Genomic DNA, 27,577 nt, shown 5'->3' on the forward strand with positions numbered 1-27,577 from the left:
GTGAATTGCGCAGCAGGGTGTGCGTCCTTTTGCTGTTTTCTCCTGCTTGTTACACCTGGTCTGTCTGCAAATTTGGCTACTTAGAAATAGGCCTTTTGGGGTGCTTTATTTGGATTCTCTCTTTGAGCCATAGGATCTGAGCCATAACTATATTTTTTATTTAAATCCAGCCAGAGCCTCTCCTGTGGATTCCTCTCCCCAGCTGCACCTCCAGACATCATATCCAGGCCATTCCAAAAGTCAGAGGCTGCGTTGGGGTGGTGAGCAAAGCACGGCTCGAGTTGCCTCTGTTCAGCGTAGGGCTCTCTGCCTTTGGCTTCCCCCCGCAGGAGCAAAATTAAGTTGACAATCCGGGAATCGAGAGTCCCACAGGAAAGGAGTGGCGACACTGCTTTGGGTTGATCTGGAGCCCGTTCAAAAGTTAGGTTACGGGGTGTGAGACTTAATTCCTACGAACCCACAACCTCATCTGTCTGAATAAGTTTTGCATCGCCCACTTCAAAGTGAGACCCTTTCCTTTGCCCCAAAGCATCAACCCGTGTCGATAGTGAGACATTTCTGAGTTAGGGTAGGATCTAGGTGTGAACTAGAGGGTTTCCCCCCCTGCATTGGACTTAGTGTATGGGGTAAAAGCCCTTTAATGTCAAAAAGCCCTAATATGGCATTCCTCCTTTTGCAGGGGACTAATAGCACAATTGGGAAAGGGTTTGAAAGTGGAAGATAGTGTGGAGGGGAGGGAGGCTCAGGCTTGTCACCCTCAGGCACGTGAAGACCGCCATTGCTTTGGTGAGGGTCTCAAACAGGCTCAGGAAAAGGGCTGGTGTTTCCATGTTTTTTCAGTGTCATTTGGAAAATCCAGTTCAGGCTGTTAACCAGCACTGTGGCCCTAGAGCAGGGTTTCTCAGCCTTAGCAACTTTTTAAGACTTTAAGGCTGGCCAGGGAATTCTGGGAGTTGAAGTCCACACGTCTTCAAGTTGCCAAGGATGAGAAACACTGCCCTAGGGGCACTGAGCGGTGACGGGGTGTGTGTGTGCTTTTCCTTGCCTGGACCATGAAAAAGGTGTAATTCCTTCCTGAGGAGGCTTGCCCACGTCCTGTGAAAACTGGGTTAAGAGCGGTGCAGGACACTAACAGGGTTTAGTGGTTGTGGCTTGCACATCCTGTATGCCCTTGCTCTGGATAGCCCGCTCTTTATATAGCCGAGGGATTAGCAGAGAAAGGCTGGCCATTGAGTCATTTGCTAGACAGTAGTTTCACCTGCCCTTTTTGTCTCGAAACTGAAAAATTTTAGAATTGCAATTTGGGACAGCAAGTACACACTATGCAATTTGGGCAACCTTGTATTTATTTGTATAAAGAATCAAGTTCCCCGCCTGGATTCCTGCCCTCCTCGTATATAGCTATTATGTCGACCTCAAAGGGAGTGTAAATTTCATGTATGATGTCAGAAACCGCGATCATCTGTGGAATGGCTATTGGAGAAATTAAGTGCTTTCTTTAACAATGTCTTAAAGGTTTTCATTGAGGTCTGGTAATTAAGATTTATTTTATACAAGCTGTGCTTTTTTACTTATAATCTTGGGGTTTTGCTATCATTTGATTTTTACAGATTTTTGTATCATTATATAAAAAGAAATAACTGGGATTAATACCTATTGAAGCTAACAACGTATATTAAGTATTAAATCTTGATGACTTGAACCATGCTTTCTTTCCACTAGATCTGTTACTGAAATCAGTGCTGATTGTGTTCTGTAGTTTGCTGAGGAGTAAGGAAATAACTAGAACAGCTGGGCTTGCCTAGTGTGTGGGGGCAGAGCAGAACCAAGGAGGCATTTGATCACTCAGCTGTCCGTCTGTCGGCATGAACGCCGCTGGCACGCCAACCTGTTTTGGGTGCCCTCTGCCATCAGCTTCCCTCGGGCACCATGGGTCACACCACCTTGTCTTCTAACCAAGTTCAGATGAACACGCGCAAGTCCAGTGTTACCTTGTTCTGATGAGCCTGGGAGAGAGTACCAGTGTGTTAAGAGGACTGGTTGGGGTTCCAGGTTTGCGGTTCTGGCCATCTTCACTTTCCTAGAAGGCCCAGAGGCGGCAATCTTTAGGGACGGAAGGGACGATCTCCTTCCACAGCCTGAGGCCACCTGCTCCTTTCTGTTTTAACCGGCAGGGCTGCAGGAGGCTGTTCTTATGATCAAGTGGGCAGGATCTTACAGGACTGGCCTCTCAGTGGCCAACAAGCTGGTAGTCAGAAGTGGATTCACGGGGTCCACTCAGCCCCCTATCATGTTGAGCCAGCGTCCGTGTAACCGACGTTGGTGCAGCAGGAGAAAAAGGGGAGCATGTAAGTTCTTGTCTGGGTATGTTTTGAATAATCTAGGACTGCTGCGTATGCACGTTGGGAGGGCAGCAGCTGTTTAATGCTGTGGTTCAAGTTGTATCTTCTCTGCCCTTTCTGGCCATAAGGTGCAAATCTGTCTACCAGCACCAGTAATCTGCAAGCAAGGGCAAATGCTTGTTAACCTCTGTTGAAATGGAAGCTGAGTGCTGGAAGGGTTGATGACAACAAGTGAACAAGCTGCTCTCGTCTCTAAGCCAGCATACTAAGAGTCCATGTAGTAGTTTGAGCTTTTGGAAGAAGGAAACAGGCTGCAGGTTTCATTTTAGCTATCTTACCCAGTGTATCTTCAGAAATTAAAATTTCTGCACCCTGGTACTTTGGGGAAGGGAGGGGGTGGGAAGAGCTCAATAAAGTGATGCACAATGACAACTTTTCACCTGTACACTTTTTGAGACCGTGTTCTTTCTGCAAAACTTTAGCGGGCTGTGTTAACCATCCATTATGAATCCGACTACAGCTGCCTTACAAGGAATGGTATGAGGGTTGTTACCTCATTCTGTACTATTTACTGTAATAAAATATACTTGATTTCAAAACAGATGGGTGTAAATAGCAATTAAATGCAACTTTGAACAAATGACTGAATAGTGATTTATTTCTTGCTTTTTAAGGGAGAAACTTGGTTTCCAAGCCACTCTGGAGTGCTCTGCACCAAGAAGGAAATGTTAGGCTTCTAAAGGCAGGCTTGTGCAATGTGTAACTAAACAGTAGCTGTAGGGAAAGGAAGAGGTAGCTAATTCCTTCCTGAGGATAAGGCATGAATAAGGTAGCATGCTTCTGACTGTTCACATTGTGGGCAAAACTTGTGGTGATGAAGTTGGCCTGATTTTGACTTCCTGGATTGTGATGAACTCTGCCACTGAAGCTGAGTCAATTAGGATTTGTTAGTAAACCACAGTATTGTACAAATCCATTCAGAATCCAGTCCTTACGTACTTTAGCTTGCTGCAGAGTGAAGCATGTATAGATTGAACATGGGGTACAGATTTCTCTGGAATCCAGATTTTGAGGTCAATTGGTTTTGAGCATCAACCTTGATACGTTAAGGCTGACAGCTGCTCTGTTTTGGTAGCCCCAACAGTTGGAATTTGGTTACACCATTCCCAGTGCAATTTGTGCGAATAACTGTGACCCACTTGTAGGCTGCCTTTAACCTCTCTATTAGTATTAGTATTAGTTCTTCAAGTTAAGATAGTCTCCTCAACCAGGTGCTCTGATGTGTTGGATTTAGCGCTTATGTGTTCCTTGGTCACAAGTGAATTCATGTTTCTTACATATAAATGTGGAAAAATGTATGTAAAAGGTTTAATGTAAAAATCACAGGCCGACAGATTCAAACTGCATTTATTTTTATCAATTATATGCTACATTTTTTAAAAGTATCCCTAAAATACAGCTTTCCTCTTCAGTAAAAATCTAGCTGCTTATGACAAAATATAGATCAAACCTTGTTCTTTAAAATTCAGACTTACAAAAGGAGAAAATTTATCCACATTTGCATAATTGAAATTGAGATTTATGGAAATGGAAAGCAGAAGTCATTCCATGATTCTTACCGTGTGATGGCCAGTTACGATGGACATAGCATCCGAGAGGACAAATGCATGTCAAATCCTAAAAGGTGGATTCTCTAGATCAGAATCTAAAGCTTGCGCACACCCAACATAACAAAGATTGTTACGTTGGGTGCAGTAAAGGTCTCCCATTGCTGATTTGGTGGCAGACTGGCTGTAAAAAAATCTGATACTCAGAAGTTTAAGAATTTCCCTGAAGCAGCATTGAAAGGGCTAATTCTGTATGGAAACTTAAGTAGTACTTGTGCTTGGTATCTGAACAAATTCAAATACTGTCATCATGGGGACAATATTCAAGGCATTATTCCTTCTCCTTCCAGTCATATCCTCATGCCTGGCATTCAAACGAGTCCATATTGTGAAGCACACAGTCACCTTTTTTTTTTTAGTTTGTTTAATAGAGTTGTAATTGTGCAGAGGTTGCCCCATCGTACCACTTGTTGATGTGATTGGAAAGAACCGTTCGACAGAGCGGACAGGTCTTCTCTCTGTTAAGCCACAGAGCGATGCATTCTTCACAGAATATATGCTGAAAACAGATGGGAAGCTTTGGTTACAGGAGCATACAAACATTAGGGAAATGATTAAAGTGTTCGATTTGCTCATTTCTTATCTCTAGGAGGGGATTTGGGGCTACGCGTGGTTTAAAAAGCTGTTTCCACTCAACCAGTACTAGGTAATGCCAGATGTGCTCAGCTAAATCAAACTGATGAATGCAGGAAGCAAGAGCTTGAATGGTAGATATCAGCCAAATATCTCATCCTCCATTATCCTCCCACAGCTACACTGAATCAGCTGCCTACAAACCCCAATTTCCTCAGAGTGGTTAAGAAAAATGTTGGTTTAGAAATGCATGCAGTTTTATAAGGCTGGGTCAACATTTCTGTATGCTGCACAAGCCTGTTGGCACAAGTCGCTCTTCGAGAAGGAAGGTGACTAAATTCGAAATACAAATGAATACAAATAAATAATTCCTGGTGGTGTCAATGGAAGGGAGGGAAGAATAACTAGATCTGGAAGACCAATGCTGGGCAACAAAGCATTGGTTTGAGCTTAACAATTTTGAACTTACTAATGGGATCCAAAAAGAACTTCTAGATACGTCCAGTTTGTTTTAAAACTCAACTTCATGCCATTCAAAAGAGACAATAGAAAACCCAGGAAGGAAACGAAAGGACTAGAACACATCCCTTCCAGCAGATAAGCAGGGATCAGCACATGCTTACGCACTGGTCAGAATGCTTGAAGGTCAAAAGTCAACCCTGAAGAGGATCTCCAAATATTTGCAAGGCTGAATAAACGACCGTATGTGCTGAAGACCTCACTTGTTACGGTGGTGCTGCTAAGATGAGAACTGCACGCAGACACGAAAGCCAGTATTCTGGTTTTGTATCCCGTTTGCTAGTCTTCAGCTGCAGCAGCGTGATGTGTGGCTTACGAGCCCGGGACTGTTTCGGAGGGTTACCTGGCAGAGGAGGACGACCGGCTTCTGGAACTCAGCTTGACAAATGGAGCAAAGGTCATCTGCTTCAGCACGCTGTCTCTTGCTGGCTGTCACTCCATAGCTCTACAAAGAGGAGGAAAGGTGAAATAGCTTCAGAGGAGTGGGAGAGAAAAGGAGGACCAGTTTCCAGCTCAACAGGAGTAGTATGAATTGCAGGCCGTCTATAAAAAGATAGGACTTTCAGATGCCAGCTTCTTTGCTAACACCGGACCACCTGTTCACGTGAGAGCGCCAACACACACACAGCGTGTACCTTTGTGCGATACGCAGGTTTTTACTGTACGCCGCCCAGAGTCATGTTTTGTGAGATGGGCGGCTATATAAATGTAAATCAATCAATCAGAAGGTTATATGGCAAAGCTTGGATGGAAGAGGTCTACCTGCCAACCAGTTCCTTCCAACTGCTTTTATTCATTCATTCATTCATTCATTCAAATTTCTATTACTGCCCATCTCCCCCCAAAATGGGGGGGACTCTGGGCGGTTTACAATAAAATTCTCCTTTAAAAACTTCAGCACATAAAATTACACAGTCAACGTCTGCCATACTAAAACAATAAATAGGAATATGAAATCCAAGTGGGAATTATGCCACTTCAATCATCGCTCTCTATGCATCTTACGAGCAACAGAACTATAACAATGATAAAAAAAAAAAAAAATTCTGTCTCAAAAATAATTGCCACCCATCATGATACTGGTATTACAGTCCTATGAACCACGGCGCAATGAGCCGTTTCCCTTCCTTTGCAACCACTGGGACAGACTTATCTCCGTTCTAGTGGAGTCCTTGGTGCTCTCTGAGCTCGGCTGTTTGCTTGCAGAAGTTTCGTCACCAGACTAGGTAACGTCGGTGCAAGGGAGTGTGGGGTTTGCTGCCTGTTGATACGTACGGGCAGTCCTTGGCTTGTGACCACAATAGGCAACAGAAAAATTGTCATTAAGCAGTGTGGCTGTTAAGCAAGGCATCACGTGACTCCACCTGATTCCACAACATTTTTTGCAGTGGCTGTTAAGTGAATCACCATGGTCATTAAGTGAATCACTTGGTTGTTAAGCGAATCATGTGGTTCCCCATTGTTTTTGCTTGTTGGAAGCCGGCTCGGAAGGTTGCAAATGATGATCATATGACCCCAAGACGTTGCAACCTTTGCAAATACATGCTGGTTGCCAAGCACCCGAATTTTGATCATGTGACTGCACGGATGCTGTGATGGCCATACAGTAAGCATGAGGACTGGCTGTCACTTTTTTTCAGTGGTGTCATAACTTCGAACAGTCACTAAACGAATGATCGTAAGTAGTAGCTTGCCCTGCCAGGTTGGTGGGGGTGTGGTTTCCTCCTTGGTGTTTCCTTAATTAGGCTGTTGTTTTCTGCCTGATTGTCTTGTGTTGATCCCTGCTGATTTGAATGTTGGCTGCTGGAAGGGATGTGCTCTAGTCCTTTCGTTTCCTTCCTGGGCTTTCTATTGTCTTTTGAATGGTGTGTAAACGTGGTTTATCTCTATGCATCTATTGATGACTGATACCCTCTTCTGTCAGTTCTAGTGTTAGTCTGGAGCTACTGCTGGTTTGGGGTCTTATTTAAGACTAGGAAGTTTCAGTTCATCCTGCTTCCAATATCGAAGGGGTTTCTGGCGCAAGATGGTATTCTGAGGTCAGAGATCTCGCGCTCTCTGCCCTTGGAAACAGGTCCACTCTATCTTGGGGTCCCCTGGACGTCTTCCCAGGACCGCCTTCCACAACATCGGAGGATCACTGCTACTACAATGGCTGTGTATGAACTGACTCACTGAACTATTTTTCCCTATCTGTATAAACATGGATTCATTTCTGAATTCTTATTAAGGCTGGGACTCATTCACCCGCACATCACATTTCTTTTTAGAGGATACAAATACTCACTGGTCGTGTATAAAATATCCGCAAGACCCATCTGAGGTTTTTCAGATATCCAAAAAGACTCAAAAGCTGAAAAGCAAACAAGGGAGAAAAGAGTTGTAGTCTGTCCTGTAACAGTAGTTCACTTGGTGTTTCAGAGTAAAGGCATTTTTCAGAAGAATTTGAAGTTCCTAAGTGTCACACAACTGTTACTAAAATTCCTGGGCATGTCTTTAGGAGCTTAGACCACATAAATTCAAGTCTATACACGTGCTTCTTAGCATGCCAGAGACCACATCTGGCCAACCCTGCACGAGCTTGAAAACCAAGCAAGGTTTTCTTGGATGGGAGACCACTAGGAAATTCTAGTGTAGGCCAGACTGGGACGTTAGCCTCACTTAGATGATGGAGAACCAGCTCAGTGCAGTGCAGGAATCCAACGACTCTGCGCCAGTGCTGACTCTAAGCTCTGCTTGAAGCATAAAAGCTACGGGGGAACCTACCACCATCCTTAGTCAAAGGTGAGACACAGTGAATTCCTAAAAACCATTGAACCAGACAAACAGACGAGGACCACGTAAAGGTAGAAGTAGTGCAACTCCCTTGGCATAACACTCTCTGTAATTGCCCAACGTGAAGGCAAAGAATCCATAGTCACTGACAATATTAAGGCCTGAAAGGGGATGCTGGAAAGAAGGTGTGCGCCCATTAGGCCCCCACACATACATAGGGATGAGGGAGTGCCGCAGCATTCAATGCTGTGCTCCCACTATTGCCCCACCCTTTTGACGTAAGAGGGTCAGAAGGATTACCGGAGTTTACCTTTAGGATAAGATACAGCAAAGCCAGCAGGACTCCCAAGCTCCGCCCTAACGTGCCGTCCGATTCCTGTAGGCCAACAAAATACCGAAACCAAACTGGAGCAGGAACAATCTTACAGTAGCACTGGCAGAGTTCTTCTAAGAGCATGTACCAGTAACCCTGGGGAAAGCAAGCGAGACACAAAAAAGATGGACCTGAGGGGAAACAGTCATACGATGCCCATACTGCTCAGCAGGTTGCTAAGTATCTTCCAGACCCAAAGCACAAGTCCAGAAGCCATTCGGCAAGTCACAGACGGGGGAAACCACGGGTGTGAAGGCTTCCCCCCAGTAAAAGCTTTACCCCTTCCCGTGCAGAGAAAACTAGCACATCGGGGAGATGGAGAAGTTAGAAATGTTTTGCCTGACCAGCTCGCATTCCACAAAGAAGAATTTTTGACAAATTTTCCACTTGCAGTTTGAACTTGTCCAATTTAACTAGGGTTTCACAACGGAATTTCAGCCCCAATCCAGCATAAGAGCCAAGTGAATGGGAACGGTTCAAGAGGATGCCCGTTCCTATCAACCGGGCAAGCCCAGAAGACTGTAGAGCAGGGCTTCTCAACCAGGGTCCCGTGGCACCCATGGTCCAACGAGGGGTTCCCTGGGAGATCATGATTTATTTAAAAAATTATTCCAAATTCGGGCAACTTACATTAAAGAGGTAAGTTTCATTCTTTCTTTTCAGTTTAAGAACACTGTTAATGCATCTAGACAGGCCTGCCCATGAAAGGAATATCATAATTTTGTAACTTCTGGCCTATATTTGAGCCTGGATGTGCAGGGGTTCCCCGAGGCCTGGGAAATATTTCAAGGGTTCCTCCAGGGTCAAAAGGCTGAGAAAGGCTGCTGTAGAAGGTAAAGCTTGTTTATTATTAGGCATCTCATATCATTTGGTGCTAGGAGAGGATTGCACGGAATATAAAGTTGTTGCACAGTCCCATTTTCTTAGATACAATACTGAACTGAGAGCCAGCCTGGTGTACTGGTCAAGGCGTCGGACTAGAAACCAGGAGATTGTGATTCTAGACCTGAGGCACGAAGCCAGCTGGGAGACTTTGGGCCAGTCCCTCCCAGCCCTAGGAAGGAGGTGAGGACAAATCACTTCCAAAAAATACTGCCAAGTGGACTTATCCAGGCAGTCACCAGGAATCAACACTGACTTGAAGACACAAAACATCAACAAACTGAACCAGGTACTGAGTCCAATAATCAGACTTACTTGTTACTAATAATGAAAGAAATTTCTTTAGGCATTCAGGCAGTACAGGTAGTCCTTGTTTAACGTCCACAATTGGGACCAGCAACTCGGTCATTAAGCAAAGCAGTCACTAAGTGAAACCGCAACTGTGCTTATGATCTTCCTTCAGCTTTCCTTTGCTTTACAGACCCGAGAAGGTTGTCGATGTGCGGATTGGTTGCAAAGTTACTTTTTCATCACTGCTGTAACTGCGAATGGTCACTAAACGAGGCAGTTGCTAAACAAGGATTACCTGTATTCCAGAGCCATATTAGAAATATCAGCACAGCTTTCCCCATGTGGGTGCCCTGGAGAGGCTTATCAGAAATGATGCACGTTTTGGTCCAAATGCATCTGCAGGCACTGGGAGGAGGGAAACTGTGCAATGCCACTATCTTTAACTGGTAAAGCTTTTCGACCAAATTAAAAATCTGGATCTCTGCTGATCAAGCGGGATTTTCATAACCAACTTTTAACAAGATCATATTTAATGATTTGGAAAGCAATCAGTTTATCAAGCCATTAAACCTTCCGTTCTCCTCCTAATTGTTTAAGCCCGATGAAATACGGCCGTTCTTGTCATAGCTCAAAGCATTACGAGACGTCGGCATTAATATCAAACTGTCAGTGCTTCGTCACAGATCTTTCACTGCTAATTACTAAGTGCACTTAACAGCGCATGTTGATATTTCAACTGCGCTTGGGGCCAGTGGCATTTATGGCATCCATTATTAATGGAGACTTTAACCCCACCCTTGCCTCGGAGCTTTTTTCCCAGGCTATGAAAATCAGAGAGTGGGGAGGAAATGACAGATGTGATGTGGAGAGAGCAAGGAGAGAGTTTTTTCTGTATCTTTCGAATGCTACATCCAGAAGCCACTGGGAGGTGGAAGATTTAGGACAGGCAAGAGGAAGGACTTCTTCACACGGTTAAACTATGGAAATTACCGCCACACGACGACAGGCAGCAGACCAGAGTCTACTGGCCATGATAGCTACAGGTCACCAACTGCATGACCGTGAGAGGCGCCAGGCCTCTAAATACCCACCGCTGGAGAACAGCAGCAGAAGGGAAGACTGTGCTCAGGTCCTATCCCTGACCTTCCAAAAAGCCATGCTGGCTGGCTACTGTGGGAAAGAAGAGGCTGGATTAAATATACTGCACCTTTGGTCCAATCCAGCAGGGTTGGGCTGAAATATCTAAATGCTGCTTTTCCTGGTAAGGTGATTTGCAGCCACTCTCGCCCCATCTCTGCTATTGCTTTGTTTCATTCTTCCCAGGGTGATTCCAGCCATTCAGGGGTCACGCAGTAGGTATGAAAACACCACACAGCCACTTATTTTTGACAATGTGCTGATGGTTATACAGGTAGTCCTCGCTTAACGACCACAATTGGGACCGGAATTTTGGTTGCTCGGCGAAGCGGTCATTGAGCAAATCTGACCTGATTTTACGACCTTTTTTGTGGTAATCATCAAGGGAATCACTGCGGGCATTAAGCAAACCATGTGGTCATTAAGCAAATCATGCGGTTCCCATTGATTTTGCTGGCCAGAAGCTGGCCAGGAAGGTCAAAAATGGCAATCGGGTGACCTCAGGATGCTGGAACAGTCATAAATGCGAACCTGTTGCCAAGTGCCCAAACTGTGATCACATGACCGTGGGAACGCTGTGATGGTCATAAGTGTGAGGACCGGTCATAAGTTGTTTTTTTCAGCACCGTTGTAAGTCCAAATTGTCTCAGAATGAATGGTTGTTAAGTGAGGACTACCTGTAAAGGCAAATGGGTCTTATTTCAAGTACGTGCAAAGCTTCCCATGTTGGTCAAATGGACAATTCTGGACATTACTGATCAGTGCTGAATTAGCACCCAGGGCAGGGCAAAGAGCTTTTGTTTGACACTGACCAAGGCGCTCCCTTTCAAATGCACCAATATAAAATATCTCACTTTCAGGTCAATATTAGCAATATTTGCACTCTCTGATGAAATGGAACACTTCCATGGAATTAAGTTAAGACAGCAGAAACTGCTCTCATCAAATGCACATGATTACGTTGAAAACAGCCGTGGGTTTACCTTGGATTTAAAAGACATGATGAAACAAGGCAGCAGGAGAACAATGCATTTGAAGCTCATGAAGAGAAACTTCAGAACGAAGTCTGTGATTCCCACAATCCAAAGTACCTCCCAGAAGTTCAAAAAATCCATCGCAGGGCTTAAGAGGACCAGGCTTTGAAGACAAACAGTAAAAACAGCAGAGGGTTACGGTAATTCTCATACGGTAACAGCATGGCACGTTAGCAGACCGAAGAGGGAAAACAGTCAGCGGAGGAAGCCGAATGGAGCTAACCAAGAAGGAAAGGATGGAGACCAAATCATTTCATTTTTCCAGACGTGTCATCTGCTGCTTCCCTCTCATCAACTGTTTTAAGAAGCAGCATGGGATGCTAATTGCAGGTGAGATTTGTCAGTCAAATTTGTTAGGTGATCTCGAGTTCTAGGACTGAAGACTAAAAATTTACTATTTGCTTCCTCCGCACTATTCCTTCTTTTATACCCAGTTGACTGTGTTCTTTGGCAGCCGGGTTTTGTGTGGAGGTTTGAAAATTAATGCTCCTCAAACAAAGGAATCTCATTTTACCAATATTGGGAATTGCGGGTAGTCCTCGCTTAATGACCACAATTGGAACTGGAGTTTTGGTTGCTAAGCGAAGTGGTCACTATGCGAATCCGACCCAATTTTATGAACTTTTTTGTGGTGGTCGTTAAGTGAATCACATGGTTCCCCATTGTTTTTGCTTGCCAGAAGCCCACCAGGAAGGTTGAAAATGGTGATCATATGACCACAGGATGCTGCGATAAGTCATAAATGTGAACTAGTTGCCAAGTGCCCAAATCATCATCACGTGACTGCAGGGACGCTGTGATGGTCATATGTGTGAGAACTGGTCTTAAGTCATTTTCTTCAACACCATTGTAAGTCTGAACCATCACTAAATGAATGGTTGTTAAGTGAGGACTACCTGTAGTCTGTTTGAATTACCTGTAATGAAGTAACTGAGAGTAGAAAGTGTAATAGAGGAGAGCACACGATCCCGTCAGGAACAGCAACAACCAGGTGCAGTGTAGCCTGGAGCACCTTTCCTGCAAGAGAAGAATTTCAGAAAGTGTTGGTTGCTCGATAGCTTCACACGGCCAAACACAGGATGCAAAGCAAGTCATGACTTGTAGTTTTCCAACATAAACCAAAATTTCTGAGTTCAAACAGAAGCCCTTGGAATATTGTATTTCACAGTGTTTAGGTTTCGTCTCTTCTTTTTTATGAACTCTTTAGGATTATCCATATTCTTCAAGTACTGTGAGCTACATTGCGACCAGAGCTTCATCTGGATTGATTGATTGTGGGCCATTATACTGGTAGTGACCACATAAATAAGGTTTTCTCCAGGAGGATCTGTCCCCAATCGGGTCCTTCAGGTTTTCTGAAGTGCCCCCATCGCTGCTGTATCCAAGTCCCTCCACTTTGCTTCCGGTCCTCCTCTTTCCTTCCACCTGGCTCAGCATTAGCACCTTTTCCAGAGAGCTGGGTCTTTGCATAATGTGTCCAATGTAGGGTTGTTTGAGCCTGGTTGTTTGTGCAAGAGAACCTCATCTAAGTCCTATTAATGAAGAGATTTTCATCTCGCAAAGAACACCCAAATGAAAGGGCAGGGATGGACAGACATCACTGCTGCTAAAGGAGATGCCGTCAGCTACCAAATCTGACGTGCTACTTGCTGTAACGGGCAGCAGGAATGACCTGAGGAAGAGGAGGAAGAGCTGCAATCAAGACAGCAGTCAGGTAAGAGAAATCCGAGTCCGAGGCAGAAATGTAATTTGGGAAAGCGTCTCAGACTTGACCCTCCCTAGCTCTCACAAAGATTCAAAGGGCAGGGGGGAGCGTATTCAGATGTGCAAGGTCCAGTTACTGTAACCTTATAATAAAAGTAATAGTGTAACTTTGGTTTCCTAGTCTGGTCTACCTTGAAGGGCTGACAAATGCTTAACTGGAAAAAGACACTGACTGTTGGTTAACGTGTTCCAAATAGACCTGGGACAGTACACTGTGGTGTGTGTCGTTTGTTTAAGGAGAATCTGTTAAGAGGACTTAGGTAAACTGATTACACTGGAGGTCACAGAACTGAAAGATTATGAATTGTTCCAAAGGGTTCACAAGCCTTCTCTAACCCTGGTAGCTAGTCTCGTAGGAAACAATGGAACACAATAGATAATAAAGACGGTGTAGAGTACGGTCCTATGAAACATCTTCACAGGCAAGAAAATTAAAAACTTCTACACTTGACTGTTACGTTTCTTGTTAGGATTTCAATGTTCAGAAATGCACATCACAACTACGGACAACTGCAACGCATTCCGCGTGGGGCTGCCCTTGAAGACTATTTAGAAACTGCAATTAGTACAGAAGGAGGCCACCCACTGCTAATGGGGACAATCAGGTATAGCCACAGAGCACCAGGGTTGTGGGACCTGCAGTGGCTGCCATCTAGTTTCCAGGTACAGTTCAAAGCACTGAGGAGAAGCTATAAAATGCTACATGGCTTGGGGTCTGGCTATCTGTGAGACCACTGACTCCAAGCAGGATCTGCCTGCCCACGGTGTGCCAGCTCATGTGAGATACAGCAGAATTGGAGGCAAGCATTTTCTGCACCAGTTCCCTTCCCATAGAGCTCCCTACCAATGGACAAAGTGCTAAAAAACTGGCTTTTTCAAAGAGGGTGGGGAAACAAGGATGCGATGTACCTGGGCCGAATCATGGTGCTTTCTGTATGAATGTAATGCATTAGTTATTATGACACAGAGAGATCGGGAGCCAGTTTGGTGTGGTGGTGAAGGTTCTGGCCTAGAAACCAGGAGACTGAGAGTTCTAGGCCTGCCTGAGTCACCGGCTGGGTGACTTTGGGCTGGTCTCTCTCTCTTTCAGCCCAACATTCACAGGGGGGTGTTGTGGGGAAAGCAGGAGGCAGGAATATAAGGTATTTACGGCTGTGACTCCAACAGATCCCAGGAGCAACATCAGAGCTCTCTGTCCAGAAGAGCGCAGTGCTGGGAACAGCTGAGATGCTGCACAGAACCCTCAAACTCCCAGGCCTCTGGTGGAGGACCCGAGGTTGAGGAAGACACAGACCACCCATAGGGGTGAGTAGGGAATTTTTATGTATGACATATTATCTATCATCCATCCATCCATGACCGACACACACACACACACACACACACACACACACAAAATTTAAAAATGATATAGGGTATGACACAATACTTTTGGTTATTCTTCTGATATTATAGTATTCATTGAATTGATTTTCTGCCGTAGGCCACTTAAGACTCAGAATGATTGAAGCAGCACAAACAGGAGCCTCAGGTTCAACTGAAACTTAAGTGGCTTTCTCACTGACCAGGGTTCCTTAAAAGAAGTAACATATTCAGATATATTTAAATCTCCTGCTCAATTTTGGTAAGTAAAGGAATACCACTTTTAATAACATGTCCTAGCTATCATATTTACGTTGCTGTGTATATCCGATAGAAAGCCAGATCCCTCAGCGCTACTGGCCTGTCAGAAAGCATTGAAGGTATGTTTTCCTGGGCTTGGGGGTCAGGTAGTAAATGGAGTTGGTGTGACTGGGGTTGAATTTATTATAAAGTGAGTTTTTACCTTGGCTGCATAGTTTTTTTAAAAAAATTATGTTCTATTATATATCTGAATTGTGATTTTTAATTGGTTGTTAGATGCCTAGAGTTGTGACAGCAAGATGGGTGGCCGTATTCAACAAAGAAACAAGTAAAGTCTTTCCAGCTGTCACCAGTGGTACAATGTCTGGCCCAATCACTGGAGTGCCACTAAAATGGAATGAGCGAAAATAAAGTTGTCCAATATATGAAACAGTGAAAGAGTAAGAGGAGAAAGCACAGGGGAGGCCTTTCTGCAACTCTTCACGGGCGTCTTGTCTTCAGTGTGTGCGAGACACTAGCAGTGAGGTGTTTTCAGGGCCTCAATTTAATTTTACTTTAACTGACTTGTAAATTTGTGGGATGGTTTTATCTCTATTCGCTGCCCAGGGTTCTCTTGGTAGATGGGCAGCCATATAAAGGGAATAAACAAAAAAACATAGTGGGTATTTCCATCATGATAACTCAGTTTGCATTGGAGCATATTGGAACGAAGACACAGAGTAGGCTTGTCTTAATTACAACAGAGTACAGGTAGTCCTCACTTAACGACCATTTGTTTAGTGACAGTTCAGACTTATGATGGCGCTGAAAAAACCGACTTGCGACCGGTCCTCACACTTAGGACCATCACAGGTCCCCGAGGTCACGTGATCACGATTTGGGCGCTTGGCAACCAGTTCACATATATGCAGCATCCTGTGGTCACAAGACTGCCATTTTTGACCTTCCCAGCTGGCTTCTGGCAAGCAAAATCAATGGGGAACCACATCATTCACTTAACAGCCACATGGTTCGCTTAACGACCATGGTGATTTGCTTAACCACCACCACAAAAGGGTCATAAGATCGGGTTAGATTCGTTTAATGACTGCTTCACTAAGCAATTGAAACTCCAGTCCCAATTGTGGTCATTAAGTGAGGACTACCTGTAGTTCAGAGTGTCTGCAAGATACGGTCAAAAAAGTCAAGATGGTGGCTGGCAAAGTGCAGCTGAAACTGCTGTTTTTCAACCCACATGAAAAACAGACAAAGTTTTGAACACACCTTCACGGCTCCATCTTGATCTTTTTAACCATGCCCAGCAGACATGGCCAACTACATTCTATTCTCCCATTCTTACAGAAAACATTTGAAAAAAAATATCAACTCTGGAGAGAACCATAAAGGCAGAAGTCTCCCCAGTGGCCTGATGATACAAGGTGTTCCCCCTGCCCAGGTAGGAAATGTCCTTATTCCAGGCCAGACTGCAGAGTCCTTTTGCTATGGTTGCAACTTGCATTTTTAAAACTGCAGATGCGCCAAACCCAGCATAAATCCTGCTCAGGCAAAGCAGGGGTTTGATGGCTGAACTACACCCGTTCCAACAGCTTTCCCCCTTTTGCTTCAGCTTTTGGAGGGGAGCCACACCAAAGTTAACATCTGGAAGTTTCTCCAACCTGGCTGTTGCGAGTGAAATTCCCAGAGTTTTATCCCAGTTAGTGCAAAATTGGGCTTTGGGGCCCTAGTCTGATATGAGCAGGACTCCAAATGTTTCCTCACTGTTAGAACTTCCAGGCAAAGCCCAGCTGGGAGGAAGAAGGAATCACCGCTTTTCATTCCGGGGGAAGACTAAGTGAAGGAGAAGCCGTCCTTCCCTTCGTGGATCTGTTCGCCCTCTCCTTGGGAAAAAGGTGGGCTGTTTTGCTCCACCCTCGACTTCGGCAGAAAGGTCTGCTGGGCTCTTCCACAAAAGCTTGGCACAACAGGAATTACCTTTCCTATTCCCTGGGCAGGTCGGAGACAATTTTAAGAAAAGCGGGCCACTGGGGGAAATGCAGAACATCTGGTGCTGTTAGGTCAGGAACCCAGCAGCTGTGTGGGGTTACTTGGTAGCACCATCACGCTGGGATTTTGGGGAAGGAAGGCAGCCTCAAAGAACGGCTTGGCTCCCCAAAGCTTTTGAATCCAGGCTGTCTTCTGGTGTCGTGTTGACTTTTCCTCTTCTGGACATCTATGACCTGTTCCTTACTACTACTACTATTATTAATTTATCATTCTTTTAAAATGGAAGCTGCCCAGAGTTGTTTGGAGTTGGGCAGCTTCTAAACTACATATAAATAAATAAAATCAGTTTATTGAAATAACCCAGTGGTCTGCATGAATTTAATCTGAAACTTCTAAGCCTCTTTATCTAAGAAGTCCCAGGTCAGTGTTTAGAGAATTAACATGTTTTTTTTCAAAAAAGCATTTAAAAAAAATCTATGCTATTTAATAGCCTGGTATAACAAAAGTTAACTCTACACTCTGTATTTCTGTCCAGAATATATCGATCTCCTGAGTAAAATTAAGCTTTAAAAATACTTACAACCTTGCTGGAGGAATCGATACTTACTCTTAGGAAAACCTGATTTACAATGGCTTTGTTTGCATACATAAAAGTTGTTAGCAGCCCAATTCCCAGAGAAATGCCTGTTAGGAAAAAAGGGTCAATTATACAAGCAAAAAAAGGAAAAGAAAAGAAAAAGAACAAAAAAGAACGAACAAAACTAATGCACTGAAATTTCTTAAAAAAAAAAAAAAAGGGCAAAATTAAGCAAGAATTACGTGTGGTAATATTAATGCTCTCCCAGACAGTGAAACAAACACACAGGGGCGCTGCAGCCCTCAAGCGAAGCAAGGTCCTGTACGATTAATTAGATTGGTGAGAATCCCAAAGCTGAGCTAACAAAGAGCATATTTGTAATTCTCTTAGTGGAATGGAGAGATTCAAACATCTCAGGGGAATACCTGGTAAAGGCTGGCTTTGGAGAGGCCGTGTTTTGACTGTGATTTCCTGTCTAACAGTTCTCTGTCTTATTCCTCCCTGTCCCCATTATGCAATTAAGACACAGCACAAAATGCAGGAGAAGGAACAGAAACCCGTATCAGGACGGCCTGTGCTTAGTAAATCAAAGCCGTATAATTAGAGCAAATGGAATCAAATTTCTGAAATTATCTTAAAAGCGCATAACATAGCCACATTTGTTCTGAAAACGTGGCCTCAAATCTTTTGTATGCAGCTTCACCTGGCTTTCAACAAGTTGCTCTCTTAGCAAATGGCCAGGACTAACTATAACTGTATAGGCAGCTTCATAAATTAGACAAATGAATAAATAAACAAACAAACCAATTTCCAGATGACCAGCAGCAGGATGGCCATTGGTAACGAAGGAGAATGGTTAGAGAGAATTGGTTCAGTTCACACTTGAACCTGAGCATGGATTATTCTCCTTGGTGATTTAGGACAGTCACTATCCCGTGGCATAACCTGCCTCACAAACTTACTGTGAGGCAAAACCAGGCAGGTTTTGAACCCCTGTGGGTAAAGTGGGTTCTGAATTTAACAAGGAGGCAAATAAATAAATATGGAAAATGAGGTTTGGGTATCAAGCCTTGGATCCAACAGCCCAATTTGGTTGCTTATTTCGAAACAAAATCTCCCTCCGCATTCCGTATGGCACCACAGCTGCCACAAAGGAGTATGCTATAGACCAGGGTTTCTCAACCTCAGCAACTTTAAGATGTGCGGACTTCAACTCCCACATGCTGGCTGGGGAATTCTGGGAGTTGAAGTCCACCCATCTTAAAGTTGCTGAGGTTGAGAAACCCTGGTCTATAGTATTCTCCTTGAAGGGAATCTGTGTATTTTGACACAGCAGCCTCTGTACATAAGAGCTTTGCCATGAGCTGAGAGTCCTTGTGTATATGGCAACAAAAGATCAAATTAAAAAAAAACCAAAAAAACTTCAGTGCTCATTGGCATTTTTTTCACCGGAGGTACCTAAAACAGAGGAGAAAAGAGCAGGAATGGTATCAAAAAGATGGACCCACCTCCCCCAATGGGGAAACTAAACTTCAGGATGAAGCTGAGAACCAGAAATCCAGACACAGAAAGCTATACCCAAAACGGGGACTGTCACACTATGCTTCTGTTCCTCCTTTTATGGAGGGAGCTGAAAACGGGAGATCTTTGAAGACACGTAAGGATCAAAAGCAATTGTGTTTCTTACTAGAGTATAATTGTGGAAAGTCAGCCTCTTGGCTGAGACCAGGCATCTCCAATCTTTTATAGAGAGGACTACAAGTCCCATCAGCCCTAACATAAGGAAGGCGCCAGACTGGATAAAGCCAGTTCAGAGCAACTGGTAGAAGATGGTTTGATCTAAAATAGGTTTGGTTACATCAGTTTGATAACGCAGGTCTACGCTTCATCACTGCAACTCTTTGTTATTGCGTAGGTATTTCTAAAAAGTTGTTAGTATTCTGCTAACAAACTTCCATTTACTGTATCCTTAAATGAGGTAGTCATTTCTTTTTTCAGTCATAGGACATTTGTAATTTTCAAACAACTGCTGCAATTTGCAACACCTTTTATGGCTTAGGGCTTTCCCCTGTTTTTGGTTTGGAGTTTGCACAGAAGCAGAGCAAGAGAATCCATTTTGTTTGTACTGAACGTAATTTATAAAATTCGTTTTATAGATATAAAAAATGGGAAATCATTCAAAAGGACTGTAAAGCTGGGTTCCAGCTCCTGATTTTCAATTCAGAATGCCTCAGAAAAGAGGGGAATGTGATCTTCTCTATTGTGGACAAAAGCAAAAAGTTTAAACTTAGTTTGCAGTAGGCCTCAATTCCACAAGACTATAGAATAAGATACTGAGGATCTTTTAAAGTTAAAAAAGATTTAAATCCACGTCTAACTCTTAAAGCAAGCTTCTGGCCTTTGTGATTAGAAGCACTTGGGGAAGCCTCAGAAGCCTGCAAGCAGGTATCAAAATTATGAAAACCAAGGGAAAAAGAAGATGGAAACTTAACTGGCATGCTTAATTTGTAGAATTTAGCTGAGTTTCACATTGGATGACCCAACCCATTCTTCGCTTTCAAAGGCACTCTTAAAAAACAGCAGTTTCTAAAACACCAGGATGTTGATACGCTACCGATTATATGTTGCACCAGAACTTTGATGGACAAAATCAAGATGTACGGGACACTCCTGTGCAGCCACTGAAGGAGGTATTTGACCTCAGAGAGAGAACTGTCCCTTTGATCTTCCCCAGCCGAACCCCCAGGATGACCTCCTCTCACTTCACTGGGCGACTGGCTGGGCGGTCGACTCTGTGTCCCAAACCGCAGGTGTTGCCTAGAGCCAGCATTCACCTCGGGCTCCCCGACAGCTGAGGCTACTTGAATGTGGACATCCCCTCCGAGCTGGCAAGGTTCTTCTCCTGGTGACCTCGTGGCATAAGTACCCTGGGAGGAGGAGCCGTTACTGTGGCCATTGTTGGGTACCCCATGCCGAGCATTTGAGTTGGACTGCATGGTGCACAACTGGTAGTGACCTGCTTCAAACTTCTGGCTTTGCGGGTAATGATTCCTGAAAGGAACCACAACAACAAAAATGAATTGTAAGAAGAGAACCAGCATCGATTAGGAATGATGAAAGGTCTGCTACGATTAGTGAGCAACTACAACCAACTAATGGAGGTTGGGGGGTTCTCCATCATGGGTGGATTTTAAGAAGAGGTTGGACAGCCACCTCTCAGCAACAAGTTCATTGGTTTTCCTACACTTTGTAGAGGGTTGGACTAGACGCTGGCTGGGGAATTCTGGGAGTTGAAGTCCAGACATCTTAAAGTGGCAAAGGTTGAAAAACACTGGACTAGGTGAACCCGGGGCTCCCTTCCAATTCTATTTTATAGTTTCCATGGCCCCAGAAACAAGTTCAGAAATAGCAAGTATAGATTTTGTTTAAGGAAAAGGAAAAACTTCCTGATGGTCAGATCTATAAAACAGTGGAACAATCTATCTATGGAGGTTGTAAGGTTTTAAGAAGAGGCTGGACAGGCACTCCTGAAGGATGGTTTAAGTGATTTTCCTGCATGTTGCAGAGAATTGGACTAGACACTGATCCATTCCAACTCTACAATATTATAATTATGATTCAAATGTATATGCCACCAACTCTTATTTAGACTCACGGCAGTTGATGCAAGTACTCTGTGCAGTGACCAGGTGGGCAACATTTGGATGGCTGAATGCTTCCCCACAGCACACATGTAGTCAACTTTCAGTCACTGGCTAAGCCCGTTCCATTCCCCCACCTTTTACAGTATTCTGAGATACATTTTCAATCTCTGCAGTGTGGTTTTAACTCCCACCCCTGGAAGCGTTTTTCATTTTTTGTAATGACTACTTTATGCTGGCAAGGCATCTTTATCCATTTTAGATTGGGCTCTCGGTGGGATGGAAGGACTACTGTCAATCAAAAAGTTGTAATACTGAGGCAGAAAAGAGCAGGTGCCAGATTTTTTTAAGGCCATCACTCCCTCAGAGCAGTGTTTCTCAACCTCAACCACTTGAAGATGCGTGGACTTCAACTCCCAGGATTCCCCATGCATGCTGGCTGGGGAATTCTAGGAGTTGAAGTCCACCCATCTTCAGGTTGCCCAGGTTGAGAAACACTGTCTTGAAGAACTCTCATCCAGCTACCCATGAATGGTACTCAATCTTACCAAGCGCAGGGCCTACGCTATTATATATTCGTTTGCCTGTTTAATTCATAAAACGCCTCATAAAATGATTGCTCTAGGCATTCTTCAGAACAATTTAAAATACAGGTTTTAAGAAGCGGCTGGACAGGCACTCCTGAAGGATGGTTTAAGTGATTTTCCTGCATGCCACAAAACAAAATCACAGTATAAAAGCGATGAAGACGCTTGGCCAGCAGAAAAAAAGGAAGTGCAAACCCAAGAGTATCATTATGGATGAAAATTAAAACCACGCTGTATAGGCGAAAACAAATTACCTTAAAATATTTTAGGAGGCTTTGAGTTATCCATCCCTTCTGTTGTCACTGTAAGAGAAAGGGCTCGCTTACTATATTGGGGCTACAGATGTCCAAGGTCATAGACCTTCTCCCGTTTAGAAGCTGTTTTAGACCACCAGAATGCACATAAATGCAGCATTTGGGAATCCAGCCAGCTCACTCCACACACAAACACAGAACCAATTTATCAATGAAAGGTCCAGCCTTCCCAGGTTTAGGAAACAGACTGGAGTTTAACAAACTGGAAAATTAGATGGAGGTGGTTAACTTTTCAACAGCTGTGAGACCCACGGTAGCCTGTTATTCTGAGCATGAATCCAGCAAATTTAGTATTAAAATCATCTACCAAAACACCTAGGAAATGGCAGATGGTGAGCCTATTACCAAGAGAATTCTTGTAATTCTCTAACATGGGTTTTCCTATGGGACTTTTATTTTATTCTTATTTATTATTCCATTTATTAGTCACCCCAGTTGCCAAAGCAACTTTTACCACATGGAATCCCAACTTTTAATTTGGAGATAAAACTCTGGAAATTGCTTTAAGCCCATTAAAAGGCCTTTTGCTTCATAGTGCTTACCACCATTTAATTAAGATCTGTTTTACCCACAGAAATTTCTGCACCATGACGCAAAGCTTCTAGAGACCAGCCAAGATTGGATGAGTGACAATAAACCAGTTGGAACCTCCCTCACAGAGTTATTGACAGCAGAAAAGGAAGGGAGATGAATTCCTTGGAAAAAAGGCATGATAAAGATATAAATGTAAATAAATGAACAAGTCCAAACAGGCTAGTGTTTGTTTTCTTAAATCCCAGATTCCTTTGGGGGGGCAACAACAAGAAGTCCTCAAGAAAGCAAGAGGGAAGAATGACCTGATTCACACAATATGCTAAACCATGTGTTACGGTTATAACTAGGATTTTTTGAGTAAGCCACAACTGGGTGAATTCACGTAGCACACAAAGACACAATTAAGGTTTATAAACTGTCAAGACTGGCTGACACAATCAACAAGCCCTGAAATGCTGGGGGAACAGCCAACCTGATGAAACGGGGCATCCTTTCAACCTCGGTCAGAGACTCCTGGAGAACAGAATGGAGAAAAAAATCAAGCTTCTGGGTCCCGCAAGGGGAGTGCAGGCAATCTGGGGCTGCCTGATCTTTCGGATTACAACTCCCATGATTTCCAGCCAACAGCCAGGCTTATGCCAGAGGACTTTCTCCCAAATCTACTTCTCAAATACCAGCATTATTGAAAAGATGGCATTTCAGACATTGTGAGGTAGCCAGCAACCCACCCCTTCATCCCCAAATGAGAGTGTGGGGGCTTTGAGGAAAGTGTTGGCCCCACTGCCTCTTTTCGGAAGGGAGCTGGCATTCAGCCCAGTTTTACACATTCAATATCGCATTGCCGGAGAAGGGAATTAAACCAAGTCCTTTTCGGAGAAAGGCCTGAACCACTGCTCCTATTGTGACCCACAGGACACCTAATAATAGTAATTCTCCCCGTCCTCTTCAGTGCTAGGACTCAGCCCCCAATCCTGTTTGAAAGGCAGGGCATGACTGGCACAACCAGAGCGGCAGGAACTACCGTGTCCCTAAGCAAGGGCAGATCCCAGGCAGGTGCTGGCCACGAAATTCCTCAACCCAAAGAGGGGCGCGCGCAGGGAAGCTGGAGCCCGGGCCTTAAAACTGGGCCAATGCTTCTCTTCCACTCATCCGAATTAAGTCAATTAATTAGATACCAAGTCGATACAAAGCCAGGGCTCCTTGGAGGCCAGCTCCTGCATTCTGGGAGGTGCGGTCCACACATCTTCAAGTTGCCGAGGTTGAGAAAGGCTGCTCAAGTGGATCCTGCGCTGAGCAAGGGCTTGGACCAGACGGTGTCCGAGACAGCTTCCAACTCCAGGATCCTATGAAACTACCTTTTGCCGCTGGATAAACCCGGACACAGCCAGACGCTTTCTTGGGCGGTGGGTGGCTGACAACTTCCAGGTCGGCTGGTATCCCAGTCGAGACCAGTGCTTCCCAACCTCGGCCGCTTTAAGTTGGGTGGACTTCAACTCCCAGAATCCCCCTGCTGGAATTCTTATGGGAGTTGAAGTCCACCCATCTCAAAGTGGCTGAGATTGGGAAACACTGGTTTCGATCACAGCCCTACGCGGGTTACCTGGTGGTCTCCCATCCGTCGACCCTTCTTCCCTTGCTTCCCCGATAGCAGCCCAAGGGCATCGGCTCTGCTTCCCCACCACTACACACGACTCCCCCCGCCGCTGCGCCTTCTCGAGGGCAGCCTCTCTCCCGCCGCCCAGGGGATGATGGGAGCTGTAGTCCGGCCCGTCGCAAGGTACGCCGGGACGGGGGACGCGGGGGCGGCCGAGGCGTTGGACCAGAGGCGCCGCTCCTGCCCGCTTTCCCGCCTCCGGAGGCCCTTCCCGCCCCGCGGCCCGTCACCCACCTCTCATAGCGCGGCGGAGCTTCATGGCGAGGCCGGGCCTGGAGGGCCGGGGCTCGCCGCCGCCTCCATGCCAGCCGCCAGGGCACCCCACCAAGCGCCAGCCTCCGACCGACCGACCGACCGAGGACGGGCCCCCTCCGACTACCGGCTTCGTGGAGGAAGAGGAGTGGCCGCGGCGGCCGGAGGAGGAGAGCAGGCCCGGAGCGCTGGTCGCCACGGCAACGGGGGCGGCGCCGCGGAGGGGCGGAGCCGGCGTGAGCGGTGCCGCGGAGGGGCGGGGCGGAGCTTGAGACTTGCTGGCTGTTGCTCGAGAAGAAATGCCCGATTTTGGACCGGATTCGCTGGTGGAGCCACGTTGGCCAGAGTAGTCGGTCATCCCCAGCCACGTTATAAATTCATAAAATAAAAGCCAGCCCCAAATGAATCCTTACTGAAGGGCGGTGACTGAAATGGGTTAAAGGTATAGCTATTCTTTGAACCAAAGGGGCAGAGGGGATTCCTTTATGCCCCCAATAAAAGAAATGCGTTTCTAATAATTAGTCCTGGAAGGAGAAAATCAGCAAGAGTCCCTCTTCCGGCTAGAATTCTATTCAAAGGCTGAATCTGTGGTGAGTTCCGCTCCCTTCCTCAGATGCAACGCGGTGGCTAGATGGAGGATTTAAATTACATTTTATTATTATTATTTTGTTCTCATACGGCTCTCCTTATTTCCCTTGTTCCTCATGGTGTAGCCCCGTTTCCTACTAGCACGTTTTATTCAAAGGCAAAAGCTTTGATTAGCTACAGCAGCATTTCTCAACCTCTGCAACTTTAGGAGGTGTGGACTTCAACTCCCGGAAGTCCCCAGCCAACTGCCAGGGAATTCTGGGAGTTGAAGTCCAGACATCTTCAAGCCGCCGAGGTTGAGAAACACTGTACTGGAATCTTTGCACGCTCTGGATGTAAATCATAAGGCTTGTACTGTGACCTACAAATTTGTTCAAACACATTCAGATTTGTAAAACACTGTTTAACTGTAACCAGAGCTTCTTCCATCCAAGGACTGAAGCCAATTTAGCACCCTGCTAGAACCACTGAAACGGAGCAGAACTTGCGAAGCTGTCCACAGAAAAAGAATATTATCTTGAAATAGCTTCAGTGAGCATGCCAGAGAAGTACAGGTTATTGATCTTGCACACTCAGCCCTCCCAAGCATAAAAAATCACACGCTTAGATCCAGTTAAGATGAGTAAAATAATTTCTTAGTGACTTTATCGTTGCTTCTGTTACATCCATCTTGGTGGAAAAGATGAAGTTCCTTTGTTCTTCTTTTTCTTTCTAAATACTTAGTTTGCCCTAAACTCTCAGCCCTACAGCTGCCAAGAGCTGCGTGGAAGAAAGGGACTGAATTCTTCATCAAGGCCTGAGCACATGGCCCTGATGAAGGGAGCAGCATCCATACTGCCTGCTTCATCGGTGGAAGAAGGGGAGAGAGAGAGAGAGAGGAAGTGGAAGTGGCAACAAACAGCTTCCTCAGAGTTGCATTGTGGGACAACTCAATTTACATGCTAATTCACATGTTAATGAGGCATGCTGGATTTGCCAGGACTTCCAACAAGGGCAGCCTGAGATGTTATGTGTTACTTTATCACAAAGGAGCAGAATGAGATAAAATTTGTCTGATTCTGGGTAATCCTGTGGTATATACCAGGGGTGTTTGCATGCATCGTATATGTAAAAAAGAGACGGGGCTTTGATTGCATGGCTGTGGCTGCCATATTGACTTTTTTGCCCTCTCCCTGCAGACCCCCCTGTATAGGGCCAATTTATTTATTTATTTATTTATCCAATTTATATAGCCCCCCATCTCAGACCAGTGACTTTGGGCGGCTTGCATTTTAATGCATTTTAAATACAAATATATTTTAAATACAAATGATTACAGGTAGTCCTTGCTTAACAACCATAATTGGGACCAGAATTTTGGTTGCTAAGTGGTGCAGTTATTAAGTGAGGCATCACCTGACTGGATCCAATTTTACCATCATTTTTACCATGGTCGTTAAGTGAACCACGTGATTGTTAAGTGAATTGCAGCGTTTGTTAAGCGAATCAGTGGTTCCCTATTGATCTGGCTTGTCAGGAGCCGGCTGGGATCACATGACCTCAGGATGCTGCAACCGGTCGTAAATGCAAGCCGGTTGCCAAAAACGCAAATCATGATCACATGCCATGGGGGTGGTGCGACGGTCGTAACTTCGAGACAGATTGTACGTAACCTTTTTAGCCCCATCATATCTCTGAACAGTAGTTAAACGAATGATCGTCAAGCAAGTATAGAAAGGGAAGTATAATGAAATATAATTAATTCTTTTGCACGGTGATATCACAATGTTCCTGGTACCTAGTGTATGTCCTGAACATTTTCCTTTTTAACAATCCATGGTTTCAACTCCGATCATAATTGCTGGAAATCAGCTGGGTGGAATGCTGCTGTTTTGGGGTGCAGGATATGCCAAAAGTGTAGATGCACTCTTTTACAAAAAGAAAAAGGGGAACAAATCTTCCAAATGCAGGAACATTATGAGACATTATATGGCCATAAGTATGACATGGTTGTGCAAACTTGCATTGCCACTGAAAGTGGCCCTTTGCCATCCAAAATTGTCACTAAAGACTGCCCTGTTGCAATACTAAGTTGCAGTACTAAACTAAACCATAGTTTACACATCCCAGTGTTTGGGTCTGCAAAACATGCTAAGTGAAAATCAGAGCAAATACTTAGATATGGGATGTCTGAACCCTATGGGCAGAAATTCACAATATAAATAAAAAGCAATCACTGTTCCTCAAGTTTAGGGTAAGCTATCAAGGAGACAGGTTGAAATGGGCAAGTCATCAAATAAGAATCTTTGCTAAGTACATATTTTAACTGAGGTTTGTTAATAGAGCCACCCTCCTGTTCAAAGGCCAGGGTTTGTTTGTTGCACCAGAAAGACTAACAAAGGTATTACAGTCTATGGCTAAAGTTCAGAAAAATGTATAGTGTAATATATTTATGGCTTTTAGTCTGTGAAAGTTGATGCCATAAGAA

General features: G+C 44.7%; 1 protein-coding gene across 1 annotated transcript; it reads right to left on the minus strand.

Annotated features, from left to right (window-relative positions):
* Nucleotides 1-3,731: 3,731 nt before the first annotated feature.
* RNFT1 (ring finger protein, transmembrane 1) lies at nt 3,732-26,540 on the minus strand. The gene is made up of 10 exons (XM_063291099.1): nt 26,526-26,540; nt 24,505-24,845; nt 20,155-20,591; nt 17,571-17,647; nt 12,510-12,610; nt 11,543-11,696; nt 8,187-8,345; nt 7,389-7,454; nt 5,445-5,546; nt 3,732-4,508 (listed from the first exon to the last, which is right to left on the minus strand). Exons 1-10 carry the CDS (start codon nt 26,538-26,540, stop codon nt 4,374-4,376), a joined length of 1,587 nt encoding a protein of 528 aa, XP_063147169.1. The 3' UTR covers nt 3,732-4,373.
* Nucleotides 26,541-27,577: the final 1,037 nt, after the last annotated feature.

Source organism: Candoia aspera, chromosome 1 (genome assembly GCF_035149785.1).
Source record: "Candoia aspera isolate rCanAsp1 chromosome 1, rCanAsp1.hap2, whole genome shotgun sequence".
NCBI classification, from domain to species: domain Eukaryota; kingdom Metazoa; phylum Chordata; class Lepidosauria; order Squamata; family Boidae; genus Candoia; species Candoia aspera.

Excerpts from the sequence above, each read along its gene's own strand:
- RNFT1 (XM_063291099.1), bottom strand. Across the intron at positions 17,648-20,154 it reads TCTGGTGCAACATATAATCG|GCATTTCTCTGGGAATTGGG; the intron begins GTAGCGTATCAA and ends TTTTCCTAACAG. Across the intron at positions 7,455-8,186 it reads TGCTGTATCTTATCCTAAAG|CTTTTGAGTCTTTTTGGATA; the intron begins GTAAACTCCGGT and ends TTTGCTTTTCAG.